Source organism: Macaca nemestrina, chromosome 15 (assembly GCF_043159975.1).
Source record: "Macaca nemestrina isolate mMacNem1 chromosome 15, mMacNem.hap1, whole genome shotgun sequence".
NCBI lineage: Eukaryota > Metazoa > Chordata > Mammalia > Primates > Cercopithecidae > Macaca > Macaca nemestrina.
Genome location: NC_092139.1, coordinates 39,241,895 through 39,265,162, shown reverse-complemented (window position 1 = coordinate 39,265,162; position 23,268 = coordinate 39,241,895). Strand labels below are relative to the sequence as shown.

At 39.2% G+C, this 23,268-nt stretch overlaps 1 protein-coding gene across 2 annotated transcripts in view; it reads left to right on the top strand.

Annotated features, from left to right (window-relative positions):
• The window catches only part of LOC105481647 (glycerophosphocholine phosphodiesterase 1), a 63,899-nt gene that overhangs the window by 6,383 nt on the left and 34,248 nt on the right, over window positions 1-23,268 (top strand). For both annotated transcript variants that reach the window (XM_071079639.1, XM_071079638.1), the window contains 5 exons: window positions 3,610-3,706; window positions 9,630-9,714; window positions 16,500-16,575; window positions 18,440-18,481; window positions 22,500-22,623. In XM_071079639.1, coding sequence (XP_070935740.1) covers window positions 9,631-9,714; window positions 16,500-16,575; window positions 18,440-18,481; window positions 22,500-22,623 — 326 coding nt within the window. In that variant the 5' untranslated portion in view covers window positions 3,610-3,706; window position 9,630. The remainder of the gene's footprint in view (window positions 1-3,609; window positions 3,707-9,629; window positions 9,715-16,499; window positions 16,576-18,439; window positions 18,482-22,499; window positions 22,624-23,268) is intronic.

The window sequence follows — 23,268 nt, the reverse complement described above, 5'->3', positions numbered from 1 at the left end:
TCTCTACTAAAAATACAAAAATCATCCGGGCGTGGTGGCACGTGCCTGTAATCCTAGCTACTTGGGAGGCTGAGGCAGGAGAATTGCTTGAACCCAGTAGGCAGAGGTTGCAGTGACCTGAGATCATGCCATTGCACTCCAGCCTGGGTGACAGCCAGACTCTGTCTCAAAAAAAAAAAAGAAAGAAAGAAAGAATAAATTGGTGAAACAATTGGCTGGGATAACCTTGTTCCTATGTGTGAATAAGTTTTTAGCCTCATTGTATTTTTTGCAGTCCCTTAAAGTGCTGTGAGATAATTTTAGTGTAAGATAGCATGTCAAAGCCGTATCACACCTGGGCTCTCATAAAACTGAGGTACCTCTCAGTTTTATGTACTTTGGCTATACAGGCCTTTCAGTTCCTTAAATGTGCTGCATTCCTTCCTCCTTTCTATCCTCTTTTAGGACTTTTTCAAATGCTGTTTCCTCTGCCTAGATCTTTGCCCACTCTCATACTCCCCCTGTTCCTTCTCTCCCCTGTCCCCACTGCTAGCCTCCAGATTCCACTAGGTTAGGGCCAGCCTCCTGATTCCACTAGGTTCTGGCCCTATTTTATAGCACCTCTTGGATATTTTCTAGAATTATTTGAGTGACAGATTGTAAACTCTGTTGAAAACGTGACTTTTTTTTTTTTTGAGACGGAGTTTTGCTCTGCGCCCAGCCTAGAGTGCAGTGGCACGATCTCAGCTCACTGCAATCTCCGCCTCCTGTGTTTAAGCAATTCTCCTGCCTCAGCCTCCTGAGTAGCTGGGATTACAGGTGCCTATCATGGCGCCTGGCTAATTTTTGTATTTTTAGTAGAGACAGGGTTTCACTGTCTTGTCCAGGCTGGTCTGGGACTCCTGACCTCGTGATCCACCCGCCTGGGCCTCCCAAAGTGCTGGATTACAGGTGGGAGCCACTGTGCCCAGCCTTTTTTTTTTTTTGAGATAGAGTCTCACTTTGTTGCCCAGGCTGGAGTGCAGTGACGTGATCTCGGCTCACTGCAACCTCGGCCTGCCAGGTTCAAGCAATTCTCCTGCTTCAGACTCCTGAGTAGCTGCGATTACAGGCACCCACCACTACACCCAGCTAATTTTTTTTTTTTAGACAGAGTCTTGCTCTGTTGCCCAGGCTGGAGTGCAGTGGCACGATCTCAGCTCACTGCAGCCTCGGCCTCCCGGGTTCAAGCAATTCTTCTGCCTTAGCCTCGCGAGTAGCTGGGATTACAGGTGCCTGCCACCACACCCAGCTAATTTTTGTATTTTTAGTAGAGATAGGGCTTTTCACCATGTTGGCCAGGCTGGTCTTGAACTCCTGACCTAGTGATCCGCCAACTTTGGCCTCCCAAAGTGCTGGGATTATAGGCATGAGCCACCACACCCGGCCTGTGCCTGCTAATTTTTTATTTTCAGTAGAGACAAGGTTTTACCATGTTGGCCAGGCTGGTCTTGAACTCCTGACCTAAAGTGATCCGCCAGCTTTGGCCTCCCGAAGTGCTGGGATTATAGGCGTGAGCCACCGCACCCGGCCTGTACCCGGCTAATTTTTTATTTTCAGTAGAGACAAGGTTTCACCATGTTGGCCAGGCTGATCTTGAACTCCTGACCTAAAGTGACCTGCCCACCTTAGCCTCCCAAAGTGCTGGCATTATAGGCATCAGCAAATCACACCTGGCGTTTTTGTATTTTTAGTAGAGACAGGGTTTTGCTATGTTGGCCAGGCTGTTCTCGAACTTCTGGCTTTAAGTGATCTCCCTGCTTTGGCCTCCCAAAGTGCTGGGATTACAGGCATGGGCCACTGTGCCTGGCCCACATGTATTTAGAGCCCTGAAATCTGAATGACTGTCACACTTGGAATTTTAGTTAAGTTTTAGGCAGTCCAAGCTAACAAAATGCTCATGCAGGTGGCTAAAGCTGAGTACAATTCTAGTCTTACTAGAGCGGTGCTCAAGCTTGGAATCCCAGCTGTTCTCAGAATGTGGAGGAGTCTGTCTTGAGCCAAATTGGCAGTTGGACTCAGTTCATTATCTTTTTCTTTATGAATTTTAATTGTATTCAGAATGTGTTGATATTTAAGTCAGAGACTTCTACGTACTTTTATCCAAGTGTGTTCTGCTAAATATATAAAATTTAGCAAGAAGAGGTGGTAGCTATATGTTGGCTTTTAAAGTCTATTGATAAGTGTTCAAAAGAAATGATAGTCATTACTTTAGTTAAGAAGTACTAGATCGGCCAGGCGCGGTGGCTCAAGCCTGTAATCCCAGCACTTTGGGAGGCCGAGACGGGCGGATCACGAGGTCAGGAGATCGAGACCATCCTGGCTAACACGGTGAAACCCCGTCTCTACTAAGAAATACAAAAAAAAAAAACTAGCCGGGCGAGGTGGCGGGTGCCTGTAGTCCCAGCTACTCAGGAGGCTGAGGCCGGAGAATGGCGTAAACCCGGGAGGCGGAGCTTGCAGTGAGCTGAGATCCGGCCACTGCACTCCAGCCTGGGCTACAGAGCGAGACTCCGTCTCAAAAAAAAAAAAAAAAAAAAAAAAAAGAAGAAGTACTATATTTTGGCCAGGTGGGGTGGCTCATGCCTGTAATCCCAGCACTTTGGAAGGCCAAGGCAGGCAGATCACCTGAGGTCAGGAGTTCAAGACCAACCTAGCTAACATGGTGATCCCATCTTTATTAAAAATACAAAAATTACACAGTCGTGATGGTGTGTACCTGTAATCCCAGCTACTAGGGAGGCTGAGGCAGGAGAATTGCTTGGACCTGGGAAGTGGAGGTTGCAGTGAGCCCAGATCATGCCACTGCACTCCAGCCCGGGCAACAGAGCAAAACTCCATCTCCAAAAACCAAAAAAGAAGTACTAGATTTTCCAACTATGTAAGTCTTTGTTTTGATGGGTTTTTAATTACATTTCTGCTCTCTCATTGAAGTTTTGTTTTTGTTGTTTTTGAGATGGAGTCTTGCTCTGTTGCCCAGGGTGGAGTGTAGTGGTGCGATCTCGGCTCACTGCAACCTCTGCCTCCTGGGTTCAAGTGAATTCTCCTGCCTCAGCCTCCCGAGTAGCTGGGATTACAGACACCTGCCCCCACACGCCCACCTCAGCCTCCCAGAGTGCTGGGATTACAGGTGTGAGCCACCATGCCTGGCCTTGATAATGTTCTTGATGTGAAACTTATTAATAGCTACTGTTTGACTTTCTAGAAAATATTAATGACCCTTTAGAGTACTGATAGACATATAGTGTTTGCCTGTTAAAATTGGAAGCTGTCTTGAAAGCAGAGACTGTGGTTTTATCCCATGTGTATTCTTGGATGCTTGTTACTGGCTCAATGAGTAGTTGAACAGATGAAGAAAACATCCGTATGCCTTCCGCCTTTTCTCTGGCTTTGGTTCTAGAAGGGTGAGTCGAGTTAATAGGCAGGTGTTAGTGAGTGGTAGGTACCTGGGCCCAAACCTATATCTAGTGAGGCTCCTTCATCTCTGCTAAAGGAGGCAGCACATCTGGTTGAACTAATGCAAACTTCCCTACTTGTCCCACTATGACTGATTGTTCTGTTTCTCTGTGACTGATTGTTCTGTTTCTTTAGGAGAAGTTTTTGCAATATGTGGAAGCTGTGATGCTTTGGGAAACTGGAATCCTCAAAATGCTGTGGCTCTTCTTCCAGAGAATGACACAGGTGAAAGGTGAGTATGGAAATGTGAGGTTACAGAATAACTGTGACATTAACCTTAGAATTTTAGGGGCTTTTAAGATATCTTGGTATTTTTTCTTTTAGTTTTAATTTTTATCATCGTTATCACGTTGCATAGTTTTATGAGTGAAATAATTTTACAAAATGTGTGTGGTAAAAACAGGTTCCTTTCTTACCGGTAATCCCCGCCTCTCAACCACTTTCATTTCTTTTTTTTGTAATTTATTTTTTATTTTTACAACTCAGGATAATTGAATACACTTTTACTTCTTGACTGGTTCTTTAGGTACTTACCACCATAATTAGTTAGACAGGGTCTCGCTCTGTCACCCAGGCTGGAGTAGGGTGGTGTGATCCTAGTTCAGTGCAGCCTTGAACTCTTGGGCTGAAGCCATCCTTGCACCTCAGCCTCCTGAGTAGCTGTGACTATAGGCACAATTAACATGCCTAGTTAATTGTGGGTTTTTTTGTGTGTTTTATTTTTGGTGTGGAGATGGCATTTTTTGTTTGTTTTTTGGGGTTTTTTTTTTTTTTTGGCGCAAAGGTGGTGTCTGGCTGTGTTGCCCAGGCTGATCTGAAATTCCTGGACCTGAGATCCTCCCACCTTGCTTTCTTATTTAAAGAAACATTTTAAGGCATTATCATTTGTCTTGTCAATATATATTCTTTTCTTTTTTTTCATTTTTTCTGATTTATTTTTTTAATTGTCAGTACATATTCTTGATAAGAGATCTAATTTTTGTATTTGCTTATAAAAGTATTTCCTTGAAGTATTAGTGTTAAAAGGAGCTGAGAGTGGAACACATACTTAGATATCTTAGCTAAAATAAAGAAATGTATTCACTAGTGGCATTGAATCCATCAGTAAACTTAGTATGGGCCCAGCGGATGGAGAAAGGTAAATCTAGGTGTCAGCCACTCTTCTGCAGTTAAGTGTGAGCTCAGGCAACTGATGTCTGTAGGCCTCAGTTACCTCATCTACACAGTAAAGGCGTTAGCATAAATGAGTGGATGTCAGCAGAGGTGGCACTTACCCCACTGTGGATAGTTGGAAGTGTTATAGGTTTTCCTAAATAGCGTACAAGTATATCCAGTGCCAGATTAGGTGATTGCTAAGGCTCTATTTTCCTGTAGAGCAGCATGACTTAAAATGTGGCCTGTGCACCAGTAGCAGTCCAAAAGACTTTAAAAAAAGTCAATCCATGATGTGAGAAATACAAAAATTGAGAGCAAGCATTTAGAAATGGGTATAGCAGTTTGACTCCATGCATGTCACTGTGGGCACATCTCATTGAACTGGGTATGTAGATGAGAATATTGGTCACCAAACAGGTTGAGTAAAGGAAACAAAAACTGCTGGTCATTGACAGCAAATAGTTTGAGGAGCACTGGTGGTAAAGCAGAGGAAAATAACAAAGGAAGGTAAAACAACAGTAATGGAAGCTAAGGGAAAGAAAATTAAAAAACACAGAACTCCCTTTTTTCTAGTTTGTCACTAGTATCACACATTTTCTCAGCCAATTCTCAGCTCTTCTTATAAGAGTTCTATTGGTAAATTGTATTATTTCAGTAGTATATATTCTTTACTAGTCTTTCAAGGACTAGTATTTCCTTCAAGTGGCTGTTTTTTGTTTGATTTTCTGATCAGCCACTCTGGTCTGAAGTGAAACCTCTTATCTTTCTGAACTTGTCTCTAAAACACACCCTTGCCTGTCCTAAGTCAGTTTCAGCCAACTTGGTCAAAAAGTTATGAACAGGATAAGACACTTAACAACTTTAAGAGGACCAGTTGTTCATATGTTGTGCATGTACAGTGAAATAGAGCTGATTCACAGGTGGCAGATAAACAGTGTTTTACAGGGAGAAGGGAGTAGATGACACAGGAATCCATGTGCCTTTAGACAATATTCATGAGTTTTAGAATTGTGTTTCTTTGGAATTTTAATATACTCTACATCTAAGTCTGCTGTGCCCCTCTCTTTCAGGGAGCATCTTAAGCTTTCTCTTACCAGCTCTCCCTACCCACAGGCTCATAGCAGCTAGAGCTTTCCTGGAATTCTTTTCTACTTAGAGATAACTTGAAGGTCATGGTATCATTTCCTAATACTGCTGAAGATGTGGGTCACTTGTGGTTTCATTTGCCCTCCTTGTAGATTTTATGGTATTTTGGGAAAGGATATAAGGGCAATTCAGAATTAGGCAGTTGCACTAAACTACTACATGACTATCCGTCTTTCCTGGTTTTGATTTAATTTCATCAGATAATTTTGTCTTCACCAAACAGTGCTGATTCTTTCTTTGAATTTTTTTTTTTGTTGTTGTTGTTGTTGTTGTTGTTTTTGAGACAGAGTCTTGCTCTGTCGCCCAGGCTGGAGTACAGTGGCGCGATCTTGGCTCACTGCAAGCTCCGCTCCCGGGTTCATGCCATTCTCCTGCCTCAGCCTCCCGAGTGGCTGGGACTACAGGCGCCCGCCACCATGCCCGGCTAATTTTTTTTGTATTTTTTTAATAGAGACGGGGTTTCACCGTGTTAGCCAGGATGGTCTCGATCTCCTGACCTCGTTATCTACCCACCTCAGCCTCCCAAAGTGCTGGGATTACAGGCTTGAGCCACTGTGCCCAGCCTTTTAAAAATTTTTTTAGACAGGGTCTCACTCTGTCACACAGGCTGGAGTGCAGTGGCGTGATTTCAGTTCACTCTAACCTCAAACTCCTGGGCTCCAGTGATCTTCCTGCCTCAGCCTCTCGAGTAGCTAGATGCACACCATCATGCCCAGCTAATTAAATTTTTTTTTATAGAGATGAGGTTTCACTATGTTGAGACCCAGGCTGTTCCTGAACTCCTGGGCTCAAGCTTCCCTCCTGCCTTGGCCTCCCAACGTTCTGGGTGTAAGCCTGGGTTCTGGTTCATTCTTAAATTTGCCACGTTTGCTTAGACAAGTGGAGTAAAAAGACTCGCTGCTTTGCCTTCTTTATCTCTTATTTTCATTTAGTGGTTCTTTACCGGGGATCACATTAGAATCACTTGGGAGGACTTGAAAAAAAATACACATACCTAGATCCTGGAGATTGAGAAATAATGGCTGAGAGAGTGGCTGCAGCACAGTTTTCAAAGCTTATTACTAATTCTACTCTGCACATCTGGGGCTAGTTTCACATGCTCCAACTGTTTTATAGATGAGGTAGTACTGGGAATTTGCCCCCCCCCCCTTTTTTTTTTCCTTTTGGGGTAGCAGAAATGGCAACTTTCTATTCTGAATTGGAAGAGTCTGCTTGGAAACCTCTGTTGAAAAGAATTCTGAGGCTTGTTGGGGAAAATTAGGGAACATGTGCCAAGCATTTGCTATTCTTTTTTTGTTTTTGTTTTGAGATGGAGTCTCACTCTGTCGCCCAGGCTGGAGTGCAGTGGTGTGATCTGGGCTCACTGCAACCTCGGCCTCACAGGTTCAAGCGATTCTCCTGCCTCAGCCTCCTGAGTAGCTGGGATTATAGGCGCATGCCACCACACCCGGCTAATTTTTGTATTTTTAGTAGGGATGTGGTTTCATCATGTTGGTCAGGCTGGTCTTGAACTCCCGACCTTGTGATCCGCCCACCTCAGCCTCCTAAAGTGCTGGGTTACAGTTGTGAGCCACCATGCCTGGCAGCATTTGCTATTCTTGCTTTAAAGCAGTGATATTTATTTATTTATTTATTTATTTATTTATTTATTTATTATACTTTAAGTTCTAGGGTACATGTGCACGATGTGCAGGTTTGTTACATATGTATACATGTGCCATGTTGGTTTCTTTAAAGCAGTGATTTTTAAAAATGTACATACCTTAATTAAAAAATACTTTATTGCTAAAAAATGATACAATATTTGAGCCTTTAGTGAATTGCAATCTTTTTGCTGGTGGAGAGTTTTGTCTCGATGTTGATGGCTGCTAACTGATCAGAGTCGTGGTTGCTGAAGGTTGAAGGACAGTGTCAATTTCTTAAAATAAGACAATGGGCCGGGCGCGGTGGCTCACGCCTGTAATCCCAGCACTTTGGGAGGCCCAGGCGGGCGCATCATGAGGTCAGGAGATCGAGACCATCCTGGCTAACATGGTGAAACCCTGTCTCTACTAAAAATACAAAAAATTAGCCGGGCATGGTGGCGGGCGCCTGTAGTCCCAACTACTCAGGAGGCTGAGGCAGGAGAATGGCGTGAACCCGGGAGCTGGAGCTTGCAGTGAGCCGAGATTATGGCACTGCACCCCAGCCTGGGTGACAGAACGAGACTCCATCTCAAAAAAAAAAAAAAAAAAAAAATGAGGTTTACCACATTGATTAACTGTTCCTTTCATTGAAAGATTTTTCTGTAGCATGTAATCACCGTAACAGATATAATAATAACAAAAAAGTTTGAAACATGAGATTTGCCAAACTGTAACATAGACACGAAGTAAGCACATGTTGTTGGGAAAATGGCACTGATAGACTTGCTGGACTCAGGTTTGCCACAAACCTTCAATTTGTAAAAAACACAGTATCTGTGAAGTATAATAAAGTGCAAATACAGTGAGCTATATCTGTATTTAATTTAGGAGCTAAGATTGTATCAGAGTGAGGACAATGCCCTAAAACCTGTCTTAGCAGAACCAGGTAGGGTTAAACTACTCATACTGAATTAAGGTTTGGTTAATGGTCTATGACAGGGATTCTCAAAGTGTTCATAAAAGTTACCTGGAGGTGGCCAGGCATGGTGGCTCACGCCTGTAATCCCAGCACTTTGGGAGGCTGAGGCGGGCAGATCATGAGGTCAGGAGATTGAAACCATCCTGGCTAATGCAGTGAAACCCCATCTCTACTAAAAATACAAAAACAAAATTAGCCAGGCATAGTGGCGGGTGCCCGTAGTCCCAGCTACTGGGGAGGCTGAGGCAGGAGAACAGCATGAACCCGGGAGGCGGAGCTTGCAGTGAACCGAGATCGCGCCACTGCACTCCAGTCTCGGAGACAGAGCGAGACTCCATCTCAAAAAAAAAAAATAAAAAAAATAAAGTTACCTGGAGGCTTGTTAAAATACAGATTACTGGGCCCCCACCCCCAGAGTTCCTAATTTAGTAGGTCTGAGTGGGGCCTGAGAATTTGCATTTCTAAGACGCTCCCAGCTGCTAATGATGATCTGGGACCATGCTTTGGATACCTCTGGTTTATTATTTGAAGCTAAAAATGAGTTACAGTAATGAATTGTAGTGAATTCTTGACCTTAAGGCAGCTGTTGAGTCAAATCTTTAGTTTCTGTTAGAATAACCTAGTTCAGAGAAAGACATTGGCCTGAAACAAGGTACAGGTTCTGACTGCTTGTCTAAGGAATAGCCAGAGCCTGGGTAGAACAGTTTAGAATAAGGGATAGTCAAGAACAGGAGTGTAATTCATGTTTATCTCTCATTTGTAACACAAAATCTGTGACCCAAAGTCTCTTATCAGCCATGTAACATCCCTCACTAAATGGGAAGTCAGAGAAGATTCTGACTGTGGCTTCCACTTTTGTATGACTTGAATTTTCTGTTTGGAAACTTATCCTGGCTCTTTATATGGCTGGTTCCTTCTCATCATGTAGATCGCAGCTCAGACAGCGCTTCCTCATTAAAACCTTCCTTCCTTTTAAAAGCCTCCTCCAAAACTTCCTTGTATCTATCTTTTTTGGTTATTTTTCTATCTACCCACACAGCAAAGGAAGCTCTTTGAAGATGAGGCTGTTTCTGCAATATATACTCCTGTGTTCCCATTGCCTGCTACAGAGTAGGCCTGTAAAATTTTGTGTAGGAATAAATGAATGATATTGGTCACATGTTTTATTTGAAGGTTTTTGTGAATTAAGAAGTCTTTATGCACTGTAGTTTGATATTGATGCTGCTGCTTTTAATTTTCTTTCTTCACAGCATGTTATGGAAAGCAACCATTGTACTCAGTAGAGGAGTATCAGTTCAGTATCGCTACTTCAAAGGGTACTTTTTAGAACCAAAGGTATGTTTGCTTTATCTAGTTTCCAATTTCTTTAGCACTTCCTTCAAAAGCAACTCACTTAAGTTTGAAAACGTTCAAATTAAAATGCATTTGCTTTGGTCAAATAAGGAATAGAACTCTTGATTAATAAAATTTACCAAAACCAAGGAAGTAGCCACTTCAGAGGCAGATGATGTCTGCCATGGAATTTTAAAAAGACGTAGTAAGTATGTTCTGCAATATTCTTATGAAATTGGTTTTAATGTGTTCTCTATAAGTGTACATTTTCAGTAACTTTTGTAAACTAGTTAGGGACCACTTGCAGAGGTTTTACTTTTGGTTTTGTTTTTTAATCCTTGTGTGGTGTAAATACATTTAGAGAAGTATATAGCCTGTTTTAAGTGAGTAATTAAAAAAATTATTTCACAGCAGCCATCTCTTAGTGGCTGTATTAACTCTGATCAAAATTTAATTGATTCTTTTTAGATTTTTTCAAAGATGTTATTGATAGACCCCTATCTTTTCTGGAGGCCTTTGGGATTATCTATTCTAAACCTGCCTGTTCACAATTCATTATTTTGGGATTGCTTTCATATTCAGAAAAGAAAAAAAAGTTAATCCTTTTCCATTTATTCTAAAGATACTTATTTGCTGAAAGGATTCTTTTCCTTCAGATTTTTACCTTTGACACCCTTGGGCTGCATATGAACAAGGGTTTAGGCAGGGGTCTAGGAAACAAATCATGGATTAGATCTTGTTAAAAAATGTATTTCCTTTGGGAGTCATTAAGTGTTTTTGTTACATGTGAAAAATGCAAGCAGCCACTGTTACCTCGTTCTCTTAGCCACCATTATACAAAGAAAAGAGAAAAAAATGACAAACCCACTTTAGCTGTCTTTTGCACCTATTACGTTTCTTATTCCAAGAATATTTTGTGAATACCCAGTAATTGAACTTAAATTACATTGTGGTTGATCATTGTGTTGGCTTTTCTTGACAATGGTTTCACTTTAACTTAAGAAAAGGGCATCTCATTGATTTGGCATGGGGTTATGCATCATGGTAAAGTTCTTTAGTATAACTTAAGCAATTATGTGTAAATACGTAGGTCATAGACACAGCAGGCTTACCTGAGGATCCTGGTGTATGAAATTTAGCTTTGTAATATGTGAAAGCAACTAAATTTTACTTAGAAAGGGGAGTATGGACGAGAAAGATGATAATGAGTTATTTGGGCATAGTTTTCTAAAGTAAGACTATTGTCAACACAGGTCAAATTAAGCCAACCTAAGTATTTATCCTCTTCATTGAAAATGTAACCAAAAGCAGCAGATCAGTCCAAAATACCTTTTGAAAAAATTGGCAAGAAGTCTGCTTAACAGTAAAAACAAGTTTTTCCCCTTGTAATACTTGCAAAAGTTTACAGTATGTGTTGGTGAGTGTGTTTCTTTAAGTAGGTGCTCTGTATCGTGTACACATGTACCGTGTGATGCAGGGGCTGCCACGGTAAGTATGTTTTTCATGGAATCGAGTAAATAGCTACATAAAATCCCATGCATATGGCTACAGTTTTTTTCTCCACATGCCAGCTTAATGTGACACTTTAAAAAAGTCGGTGGCGCTTTTTAAATAAAGCATTTTTAATAGAAGTATTATGAAACTTTGTCTAGTTGTACATTGTCAAATAATAGAAGTAATGTGCAAGGCAGTTTAAATTGTGAAATGATGTAAATTATTGGAATACATAATGTTACGAATATAAAAAATGATAGGAAAATAAATAACGAAAGCATTAAAAAGCTGAAATGGGAGAAAGGTTAATGTTACTGGGTCGAAAGTTTTAGGAGGTAATCTACCCAGGCAGTTTTGGAACTAAAGCTAAAAGTTTTGCGATTATGGACAAGCCAGTTGACCTTTAGGCTTTAGCCTCCTCATCTATAAAACTAAAGGTTTGAACAATAGATTTTTAGATCCTTTCATTGCAAAATTTTATTGAGTAAATGAAATTTTATCATTCATATTTTTCTCCCATGCATTGCTTTTTCTGGCATATTCCTTTTAGTTTAGAAGAGTCCTGAAATCCTTTTTCTCACTTTTTCACAGCTACATATTCTCTTTGTGAATTAGGATAAGGTGTTAATATGTTACATTTTAAAATAATTTCGCAGATGACAAAACAAAATACTATCTTATTTGAACATAGCACACAAAAGTAGTGAGTATTCCTGGAATGAAAACATTGGTATGAATCTGCAGATAGTCCTGATGTCACATCTTCACCAAAGATACTTTTTGAATTAACATGTAATTTCAACATTTTTTTTTTCCGTGTCAACCCCTCTTTGCTTGTGGGTAGAATTAGGGATGTTTCCTCATAGTGAAATGTTAGCCAGTTTATCATTATATCCTTTGAAATTTTTCCTTCATTTTTGTAGAAATACATCTTTCTTTTTCAGCACGTATCTATGTTTCTGACTTTCATAGTTGCTAACATTCACTTAGATTCATTACAAACTGTCTTATTTTGACCTCTATCTCCCTTGAGTTTTAAGTCCTTTAACAAGATAATCAGTCACCTGCGATAGATAATTGTTTATTTTCAGAACAGTCTAGTTTGTCATTTTGTACAATAGTTTATTAGTATCTGAAATTCTTCTGAATGGTAAATACTGTCAGCTGTTAACTTGAGATTTGAACATTCTCAGAGAGTCTGTTGGCCTAGCTTCCTTTGCTTTACTCATGCCTAGATGACTATTTCTTTTACTGGTTGTACTAAAAATAGAGAATTTTTTTTTTCTTTTTTTTTTTGAGATGGACTCTTGCTGTGTCGCCCAGGCCGAAGTGCAATGGCGCAATCTCGGCTCACTGCAACCTCCGCCTTCTGGGTTCAAGTGATTCTTCTGGCTCAGCCTCTGGAAGAATCAATCTTGGGAGGCTCAGCCTCCCAATCTGTAGCTGGGATTACAGGCATGCAACCACCATGCCTGGCTAATTTTTGTATTGTTTTAGTAGAGACAGGGTTTCGCCATGTTAGCCAGGCTGGTCTCGAACTCCTGACCTCAGGTGATCCACCTGCTTCAGCCTCCCGGAGTGCTGGGATTACTAAAGGCAGGAGCCACCACACGCAGCCTTGATTCCTCAGACCCCCCCCTTTACATTCAGTTTGTTTTCAAAATTGTGGAAGGATAACAATCAGTAAAAGTTTTAAAAATTTGTGATATATGCAAGCAGTGATATTACATGGCTAGCTAATAATTTTGCTTGGTGATTTGTTAAAAAACAAACTTCCAATCTACATATTGGATAGTCTTATTTATTTCTCTCAGTGCTTGGTATAACTGAGTGATGTCAGTAACTGTTTAAGAAAACAATCATGAAGACTTATTCTTGTGGGAAGAAATTTTTAAAAATATTTTTGTTAATATGCATGTTTGGAAACATTTCTGCAGTCGTCTGACATTATGTATACTAAATTGTGGAATAACTCTGCCAGTACTGTTAATGGAATATTGTCTTAGATTGACATCATTACTTTTTTCTCCAAAGATCTCTCTCCCATGTTACTCCAAAAAGCTTAAAATTTTGGCAGACTTTGTCAGAATGTTTTCTTTCAGAACTGTTTTCTTGTCGTAGATCTTGAAGAATAAGTTATTACAGATAATATATTAGAAAGTATTGCATGTACAATGAGACCAGGATTAAAAAATAAATAAATAAAAGGATTGCATGTTTTGGAGTTATCGCTGAGATTCTGAATTTCCCCATGCTCAGTTGTTAGTTTTTATTTATTTATTTTTTTGAAGTGGAGTTTTACTTTTGTTGCCCAGGCCGGAGTACAGTGGTGCGATCTCGGCTCATTGCAAACCACCTCCTGGGTTCAAGTGAGTCTCCTGCCTTAGCCCTCCGAGTAGCTGGGATTACAGGCATCACTGCCCAGCTAATTTTTGTATTTTTAGTAGAGACAGGGTTTCTCCATATTGGTCAGGCTGTTCTTTAACTCCAGACCTCAGGTGAGCCACCCGCTTTGACCTCCCAAAGTGCTAGGATTAGAGGAATGAGCCACCACGCCCGGCCTGTTAATTTTTTTTAAGGAAGTAAAGCTGAAAATTTAAGATTGCCTTCTAAAGTTTAATAAAGTAGGTTTAACAACTTTGGAAATTCAGTGTATTTTAAAACTAGGTTCTTTTTTTTCTATATTGTAACAGTTTACCAACCAATGTGTGTTTGTAGTCTGAATGATGATAGACATAATTCTGTCATCTGTTTACCTGGCCCTTTGGACTGTTCTTCAAATATGGTATTCTATTCAAGTCTAGGTAGTTTTATGCAGTCGGGTAGTGGGTAGATGAGAGTGGAGTTGTTAAAATTGCTACTAAAATATGTTCCCTATCAAATTTAATCCAAAGGACTGTTCTTACCTGATTAAAGATACTGCTGTCAACAGTCTATAAAGTTCCCCTGACATCTGAATTAAAGCAAACTCTCTGCTATGCCAACTGTATCTCTTTTTGACATTTAATATTATATTCATAGCACCCTTTTCTTTTTCTTTCTCTTTTTCTTTTTTGAGACACAGTCTCGCTCTATCGCCCAGGCTGGAGTGCAGTGGCGCGATCTCAGCTCACTGCAGCCTCCGCCTCCCAGATTCATGGGATTTTCCTGCCTTGGCCGCCCAAGTACCTAGGATTACAGGCATGTGCCACCATGCCCGGCTAATTTTTATATTTTTAGTAGAGATGGGGTTTCACCATGTTGGCCAGGCTGGTCTCGAACTCCTGACCTCAAGTGATCTGCCTGCCTCGGCCTCCCAAAGTGCTGGGATTACAGGCATGAGCCACCACGCCTGGCCTATATTTGCAACTTTTGAGGTTTAGAAAGTTTGATGTCTAAAAAACACATTTAAAAAATGTTTCAGGAAAAATGTTATAGTAAACATCATCTAGAATTAAATTGATTTTAGTATAATGGATATGAAAGTCACCATATTTTTAAAAGAGCAATTTCACATTACATTTTTTAAAAATCTACGCAGTCTACCAATTAAGGTGAACTGTTATAGCAGGGAAGTATTTAGCTAGAGGAAAAGATAATTTTATTTAGTATCCCAGAATTAATGATTTGAAGAAATACATAGTACTATTTTAGTTTTTAAACTTCAGAAGTTTGAGGATTTCAGAAAAGAATTTAGCCTGGTTATTTTAAGTGACAGGACTATTTCTTGCATTTAATACTTAATAATTTGCCTAATTTGTTATATATTTGTTATTGTTTGGCATATTATCAAATTTAATCAATATTAAAATCCTGTGGAAAGTATAGGAGAATATTTTAGTCCATTATTAATGCCTTCTAAAGATAATAGAGAAGCTTTTATGTCTAGGCTTTTTAAGAGTATATATAGGCTGGGCACAGTGGCTCACACCTGTAATCCCAGCACATTGGGAGGCTGAGGTGGGCGGATCATGAGGTTAGGAGTTCCAGGCCAGCCTGGCCAACATGGTGAAGCCCTGTCTCTACTAAAAATACCAAAATTAGCTGGGTGTGGTGGCACGTGCCTTTAATCCCAGCTACTCAGGAGGCCGAGGCAGGAGAATCGCTTGAACTCAGAAGGCAAGGTTCCAGTGAGCCAAGATCATGCCATTGCACACCAGCCTGGGCAACAGAGCAAGACTCTGTCTCAAAAAAAAAAAAAAAAAAAAAAGTCTGTGTAATATAATGCCTAGGAAAAGGCTCAAAGATTATATGTGAAAATGTTGATGGTGATTATCCCTAAATGGTATGATATGGGTGAGTTTTGTATTTTCTTTTTCCTTCTCTGTATTTAATTAAATTTCTTCATAGAACATATAACGAATAAAATACCTTGTAAGATTATAGTTTGAAAATGTGCTTCCAAAATCTGTATTTTAGAGTTTTATTTCAGCATGTAATTACAACTAGTGAGTTTCTTTTTAAAAATAAAAGGAAAATTAGAACACTTAAATTTTAGTCTTTTAGGTATACTCAGGGAACCTTGCATGGTTATTCACTATTGCATGTGTTATCAACATATAACTTTATGTTCTTCTTTAGTAGGGGAACTTGATAATGGAAAACAGTATGAGGAATTGTCACACTGTATGAGATTTTAGACTAAGGCATAAGAATGGAACTGGATGTTAGTTCCTCTTTTATCACACTTGCTCTTCAAGTTTACCTGGCCACGTGTCCCTTCTAGAATTTCCTGTGTTCTTTAGAAACACTGGTTCCTATGATATGAGAAATCTTCCTGTTTTTCACTTAGTATTCTTAAATAAATGTAATAAAGAACTTTATTAGGCTTGTTAGTTCCTTGAGTAGCCTGTGATAGTTGCTCTTGCAGTACTTGTTCCTACTATTTTTACTATCGTAGGCTTTTTCTAAATGCATAGAGCAGGAGGTACATACTTACCTAGCAATACCTCATTGATGTCTGACATACCAAAGAAAGTATATTTGATATTTATCTTAAGAATTAATGTCAGTTAAAAATGAAAATTTCTTTGAAACAATTGAATATTGTAGGCAGATGTAGAAATGGGTTTGAGACAGTTCTGTGTGCCAGTTCATTTCATTTTTCTTTGTTTACTGCCTCTAATTTTCTTCCAGCATTTCATCGTGTTTTGTGATCTGGTACATTCCTGACTTTTGGCATATAATATTGATAATAAGATGAATCTTTTGGTCTCATATTTAGTATAAGATTTAGGCCACAAACATCTAATGGAGTCATGGGTAGAAAATAAGATATAAGAAATTATTGCAGACGTTTAACTTTTAAATTGCAGACTATCGGTGGTCCATGTCAAGTGATAGTTCACAAGTGGGAGACTCATCTACAACCACGATCAATAACCCCTTTAGGTATGGGCATTAACTGCATCTGTTTGAGGCATATGCATAAAGTTACTAATATGCTGCACAATGGCTTAGTGGGATTTAATAAATTTTTATTCTAAAGTTTAAGGTCAATGCATTGTCAGTGCTACAAATTTCACTGAGCATTTCATGGATCTTTCAAAACTGAACAGTTTTTAATTGCCTTTTAAAATAAACTTTATTAGAAATGTTTATCTAGATATTTTTGTTTTCTTGGGTTAGATTAGTTTATGAAATATTTACTTTCATTTGGAATGGTTAGAAAGTTTATAAGATAGCATTCTTCTTGACTGAGCATCCATGGCTCTATTTGTTTACTTGCTCAGGCTTAGAGAACATTTGAAGAAAAAATTAATCCAAAACAAAGATTCTTAAATTTTTAACTTTGAATATTAATAGAGTAAGTTATTCTATTTTTTCTTTTCTTCTTAATTTTTTTTTTTTTTTAAGAAACTGGTAAATACTTGAATAAACTTGTATGAATGAATTTGAATTTCTTAAATTCCCTGCTGGCTATGCTAGAATTGCTCCTCAGAAAGTTGTTTTCTTTTTTTTGAAAGTTGTTTTCTTTTAAACACATTATCCACTTTTCTTATTCTTTAATATGGCATTTCTCTTCATACAAGTATTTTTGAATTTCCTTGTCCATATTGAAAATAGAATTTGAAGTTCATTTCACATACATTAAATTACCCACATGTATTCATCTATAAATTGACTCAGTGCTGAGAAACATATCTTTTAGTTTCTAGGTAAAGTTAAAATTGAAAGATAACTGGATGCTAGTTTTCTGGTTTAAATTAGAAAGCAGTGGGAGTTTCTGCTTTACCCCGGAGTAAGGACACGTCTCATTTAAACAGTATCTCATTCCATCCTCTTTATTGGATTTTCTTTTTGTATGTTTTAATACATTTTCGATACTGTATTTAGGATTTTTATGACAGTATACTTAAAATTATAATATTCCCATACTGAGGTTGGAACTTACTAGGTATTGAATGTTTTAAAAAAATTGTATTTTAAAGCATCTTGCAGTTAAATATATTTTATTATGAGAAGTGGGATGATTTTGTTTGTCTTTTAGAAAGGAATGTATACTTTGAGAAATATAACTTTTGAACTTAAAAGCTGTGTGAACGTTACCAGAGAATCATTATTAGGAATTGTCACATCCATTTTGCAAGTATTTCAGACTAATGTTTAAAGTAAACTGGGAAGGGAAGTAGGCAAGGAAGATAAATTGTATTTTACTCAGAGGGGTGGGGCTTTACAGCTTTTCTCATTGAGTTGAAATTTCTGTTAGGAGAAGGAGATGTGCTAGCATTTATTCTTTTGGTAGTTCCTCACAGCTCTGTACATACAGGTAAGTTCACACTGTTTGTAAAGTAAAGCTTTTAACTGGCAGTAGCGAATAGTTGGGATATGAGGAGAATTACATTTGAGACAAGTTCAGAATATGCACTACATAAGAATAAGCATTTTAATTGTGCCAAGACCTTTGGTTTGAAAATCAAGGAGTTATCATGGTCCAGCAACCTGTGAGTCTTGTACATTGGTTAGTGTAGAAGTTAATCCCAGTGCCTCTAGAGCACCTTTCTGAAGAGTTTTCTTTTTCTTCCTTTTAACATAATGGATAATCAACAAAGTGTATAAGAACTATTACCGTTTGCTAGCCTCCTTTAAAGGGAATTCTTTATTGAGGGCTACAATAAATATGCTTATTCACCTTGGGCTGCTTTTAAGCTGTAGATTTAATATTATAAATGATCTTTAAGGTGGGTAATTTCTCTCGTTCATTGAGTATGCATCAAGAGTTTTAACTAAATTTTCTATTTTCCTTAAATTCTAGAAAGCGAAATTATTATTGACGATGGACAATTTGGAATCCACAGTAAGTGAGACTGACTTATTTAAATGTTTACTGAAATGATTGAGATGTTACTTTACGTTTCATTGGAAGTATATAGCACAGGAAAATAGAACATACAGTCATGTGCTGCATAACGATGTTTTGGTCAAAGACAGACCCACACATACAGCAGCGGTCTCATACGAGTATAATGGAGCTGAAAAATGCCTGTCGCCCAGTGACATGGCTGTCATAACGTAGCGCACGTTATAGTACAGCGCATTATGTTTTCTATGTGTAGATGTGTTTAGATACACAAATGCTTACCATTGTGTTATGTAGTTGCCTATAGCATTCAGTATGCCGTACGGTGTTGGAATCTAGGAGCAACAGGCCACACCATCTATGTTTGTGTAAGTACATTCCCTGATGTTCCCACAACAATGAAATCGTCTAATGACGCATTTCTCAGAACTTACCTTCATTGTTAAGCAATGCATGACTGTAGCATGATTTTGAAAATAGAGACTAGATCCAAAAAACAAATCCCTTCTGTTAAATAGTAAGTAGTTTCTAATATAATTCTTGCGCTTTAAAATGTTATCCTTTTGGTTTTCATTTGACTAGCAATTTCAGGTGTATAATGTTATATAATTTAAAGTGTGTAGTATACTGAACTGCTAATGTAGCCTTTTACCTCTTTTATATTTGAAATTACATTAATGTTTCTAAATATCTAAAGTGTGAAATGTTACACTTAAGACTAAGTTTGTGAATTTTGTGTGTTTGTATATCGGCATATACTGTAAAATTCAGACTAACCAGAGTGTTCTAGTAATTCTGGCTGAATGTTTAAGTTAATTTGAGGTAGAGTAGAAAATGCTTTAACTTCTGAATATGTTGAAAGTGTTATTTGTGTATTTTCTGTTTTAGCAAATACCATATCCTAAGAATTCTAATTATCTTCAGTGACTGGAATTCTTACCCCCGCCCACCCAGGCTGGAGTGCAGTGGCGCAATCTTGGCTCACTGCAGCCTCCGACCCTGAGGTTCAAGAGATTCTCTTGCCTCGGGCTCCTGAGTAGCTGGGATTATAGGCTCCTGCCACCATGCCCAGCTAAGTTTTGTATTTTTTTTTTAATAGAGACAAGGTTTTGCCATGTTGGCCACACTGGTCTGAAACTCCTGACCTCAAGTGATCCACCCGCCTCAGCCTCCCAAAGTGCTAGGATTACAGGTGTGAGCCACCATGCCCAGCTGGGTGACTGGAATTCTTCTTCTTCTTCTTTTTTTTCTTTTTTTTTTTTGAGATGGAGTTTTCGCCCTTGTTGCCCAGGCTGGAGTGCAATGGCACAATCTTGGCTGACCGCACTCTCCGCCTCCCAGGTTCAAGCGATTCTCCTGCCTCAGCCTCCTGAGTAGTTGAGATTACAGGCATGTGCCACCATGCCCAGCTAATTTTGTATTTTTAGTAGAGACGGGGTTTCTCCATGTTGGTCAGGCTGGTCTTGAACTGCCAACCTGAGGTGATCCTCCTGCCTCAGCCTCCCAAAGTGCTGGGATTATAGGCATGAGCCACCGCACCCAGCTGGAATTCTTACAGTGTATCAGGGCTGTTATATTAAACTGCATTCTCTTTTTTTTTTTTTTTTTTTTTGAGATGGAGTCTTGCTCTGTCACCCAGGCTGGAATGCAGTGGTGCAATCTCCACTCACTGCAGCCTCCACCAGCTGGGTTCAAGCAATTCTCCTGCCTCAGCCTGCTGAGTAGCTGGGACTACAGGTGAGTGCCATCACACCTGGCTAATTTTTGTATTTTTAGTAGAGATGGGCCTTTGCTATGTTGGTTAGGCTGGTCTCAAACTCCTGACCTCAAGTGATCTGCCTGCCTTGGCCTCCCAAAGTGTTGGGATTACAGGCGTAAGCCACCATGCCCGGCCTGCATCCTCATTTTGGATGCTGTACTGTAGGAGTCAAAAGGTGGAAAGAGGGTGGGCGGAATTGTGTTTGTACTGACTCTGAATCAGAGATAAATTGCTGATAACCAGTTTGCTTTCCTGCTGAGCACAGGAAAGAACAGGCCTGAATGTTTTGGTTGTGGTTTTTATTAGGTATATGTGTTTATGTATGGTAGAAATGAACATGCTCTGGCAGTATTTAAATAGGAATTTGACATCTTTTCCTTGATTTTGTTTGAGATTGTTTATATTACATCAGAAAATAGTGTACAATACTTGAATAGCTTTAGTGTTAAGTGTTTTAGAGTCTTTATTACTTTCATAAGTAGTATTTACACTACATGTTTTAGAGTGCTTTATGGAGTAGTAGTTTTTGCTTGAGCTGTGATGCATGGTCTCACTTTGTCTTTTCTGGAAAAGACAAGGTTAAAGTCCCACAGTTATTAAGCATTCTTAAGTTAGGAGAGAATTTCTAAGGAGAGAAGTTTCTTGGTATTTATTTATTTTAACCCTGTTTATGAAAAAGCTTAGGTCCAAAACAGCTGACAGTTTCTCTGGTATTTATGAAAATTTTGTTACCTATATTAAGTAGGTGAGTAGCTTCAAGTTAATGCTAACAGTGTTGTCACGATCACGCAGTTTATTTATGGCAGAATATATAAATTTGAGAATATGGAATTGACTCACAGTTCTGTTCTTACCTTCTGATATCTCAGACCCCCAGGACTAGTGGCATAGCTAGTTGCAGCTAAATATCTAAAATGACGCTTTGGAAGTGTAACAGTGATCCCTAGTAGAACAGTTGCTAGGTTAGATGCTGTCTTGGACCATGTGCTCTTTCTGAAATAGATTTGTATTATTTCAGTCATGAATTCAATATGAATATTTTAATTTATTTGTGCTGTGACAGCATAGCTAATTATTAATATTCATTTAATTTCCCTCCCTATTTTATATAAAAGTTATATTTGAATAAAGAATTTAAGACTACCTGTGTATTTGCTTTGGGGAGAAGAGTACCAGTGTTAGGTAACCTCAGTGTATTATTACAGTGTGAATGTGGGCAGGGTGAGGTGGCTCATGCCTGTAATACCAGCACTTTGGTAGGCCTGAGGAAGGCGGATCACTTGACGTCAGAAGTTCAGGAGTTTGAGACCAGCTTGGCCAGCATGGTGACACCCTGTCTCTACTAAAAATACAAAAGTTAGCTGGGCATGGTGTATGCCTGTAATCCCAGCTACTTTGGAGCCTGAGGCGTGAGAATCATTTGAACCTGGGAGATGGAGTCCTCAGTGAGTTGAGATCACACCACTGTACTCTAGCCTAAGCAACAGAGCAGGACTCTGTTTCAAAAAAAAATGAATTTTAGATTTTTTTCAAAGATGGTATTGATAGAACCAGGATCTTTTCTGAAGGCCTTTGGAATATGTATTCTAAATCTGTCTGTTCACAATGATTCATTATTTTGGGATTCTTTTCTTTTCTTTTCTTTTCTTTTTTTTTTGTGTGAGACGGAGTCTCGCTCTGTTGCCCAGGCTGGAGTGCAGTGGCATGATCTTGGCTCACTGCAAGCTCCGCCTCCTGGGTTCATGCCATTCTCCTGCCTCAGCCTCCCAAGCAGCTGGTACTACAGGCGCCCGCCACCACACCTGGCTAATTTTTTTGTGTTTTTAGTAGAGACAGGGTTTCACCGTGTTAGCCGGGATGGTCTCGATCTCCTGACTTCGTAATCTGCCTGCCTTGACCTCCCAAAGTGCTGGGATTACAGGCGTGAGCCACCACGCCTGGCCTGTTTTCATATTTAGAAAGGAAAGAATTTAATTCTTTTTTTATTGTTATTCTAAAAATACTTATTTACTGAAAGGATCTTTTCCGTCAGATTTTTACCTTTGGAACCTTTGGGTTGCATATGAACAACGGTTTAGGCAGGGGTCTAGGAAACAAATCATGGATTAGATCTCATTAAAAAATGTATTTCCTTTGGAGGTAAAAAAAAAAAAAAAAAAACTGAGTGTGAACTAGAATTATCAATGCATATAGGTACTTATTGTGTTGTTTAAAAATATATATAATAATTACTGTTCTTCATATTTATTCTGTCAGATGGTGTTGAAACTCTGGATTCTGGATGGCTGACATGTCAGACTGAAATAAGATTACGTTTGCATTATTCTGAAAAACCTCCTGTGTCAATAACCAAGAAAAAACTAAAAAAATCTAGATTTAGGTATGACCATGTATATGTTTATTAGGCCATTTTTTTAAACTAGTGCTGTAGATTTCAGACTCAATTGGTTTTAGTCTTTAAGTTTACACAGTTTGGGATAATGTTACATATTCTAGTAACTACAGGGCTTTGTAACAGTGAACTACTTATCCCCGCTCAGGTTGCTACTGTTGCAGTTAGTCTTAATCTCTACATTTAGAACCAGAAAAAATTTGTTTATATAGATAAGTGGTTTTCTAAGCTTATGTATTTTTATAGTTTCTATTTAAATTTTCATAGTGTAGCAGCAGTTTGTTTTAAAATTGATACAATGTGCCGGGCGTGGTGGCTCACGCCTGTAATCCCAGCACTTTGGGAGGCCGAGGTGGGCAGATCACCTGAGGTCAGGAGTTCGAGACCAGACTGGCCAACATGGTGAAACCGCGTCTCTACTAAAAATACAAAAATTAACCGGGCATGGTGTCGGGTGCCTGTAATCCCAGCTGCTTGGGAGGCTGAGGCAGGAGAATCGTTTGAACCCAGGAGGCAGAAGTTGCAGTGAGCCGAGATCGCAGCCCTGCATTCCAGGCAGAGCGAGACTCTCTCTCAGAAAAAAAGAAAAAATTGATATAATGGAAATGATTGTCTGCTACATAATGCCATAAA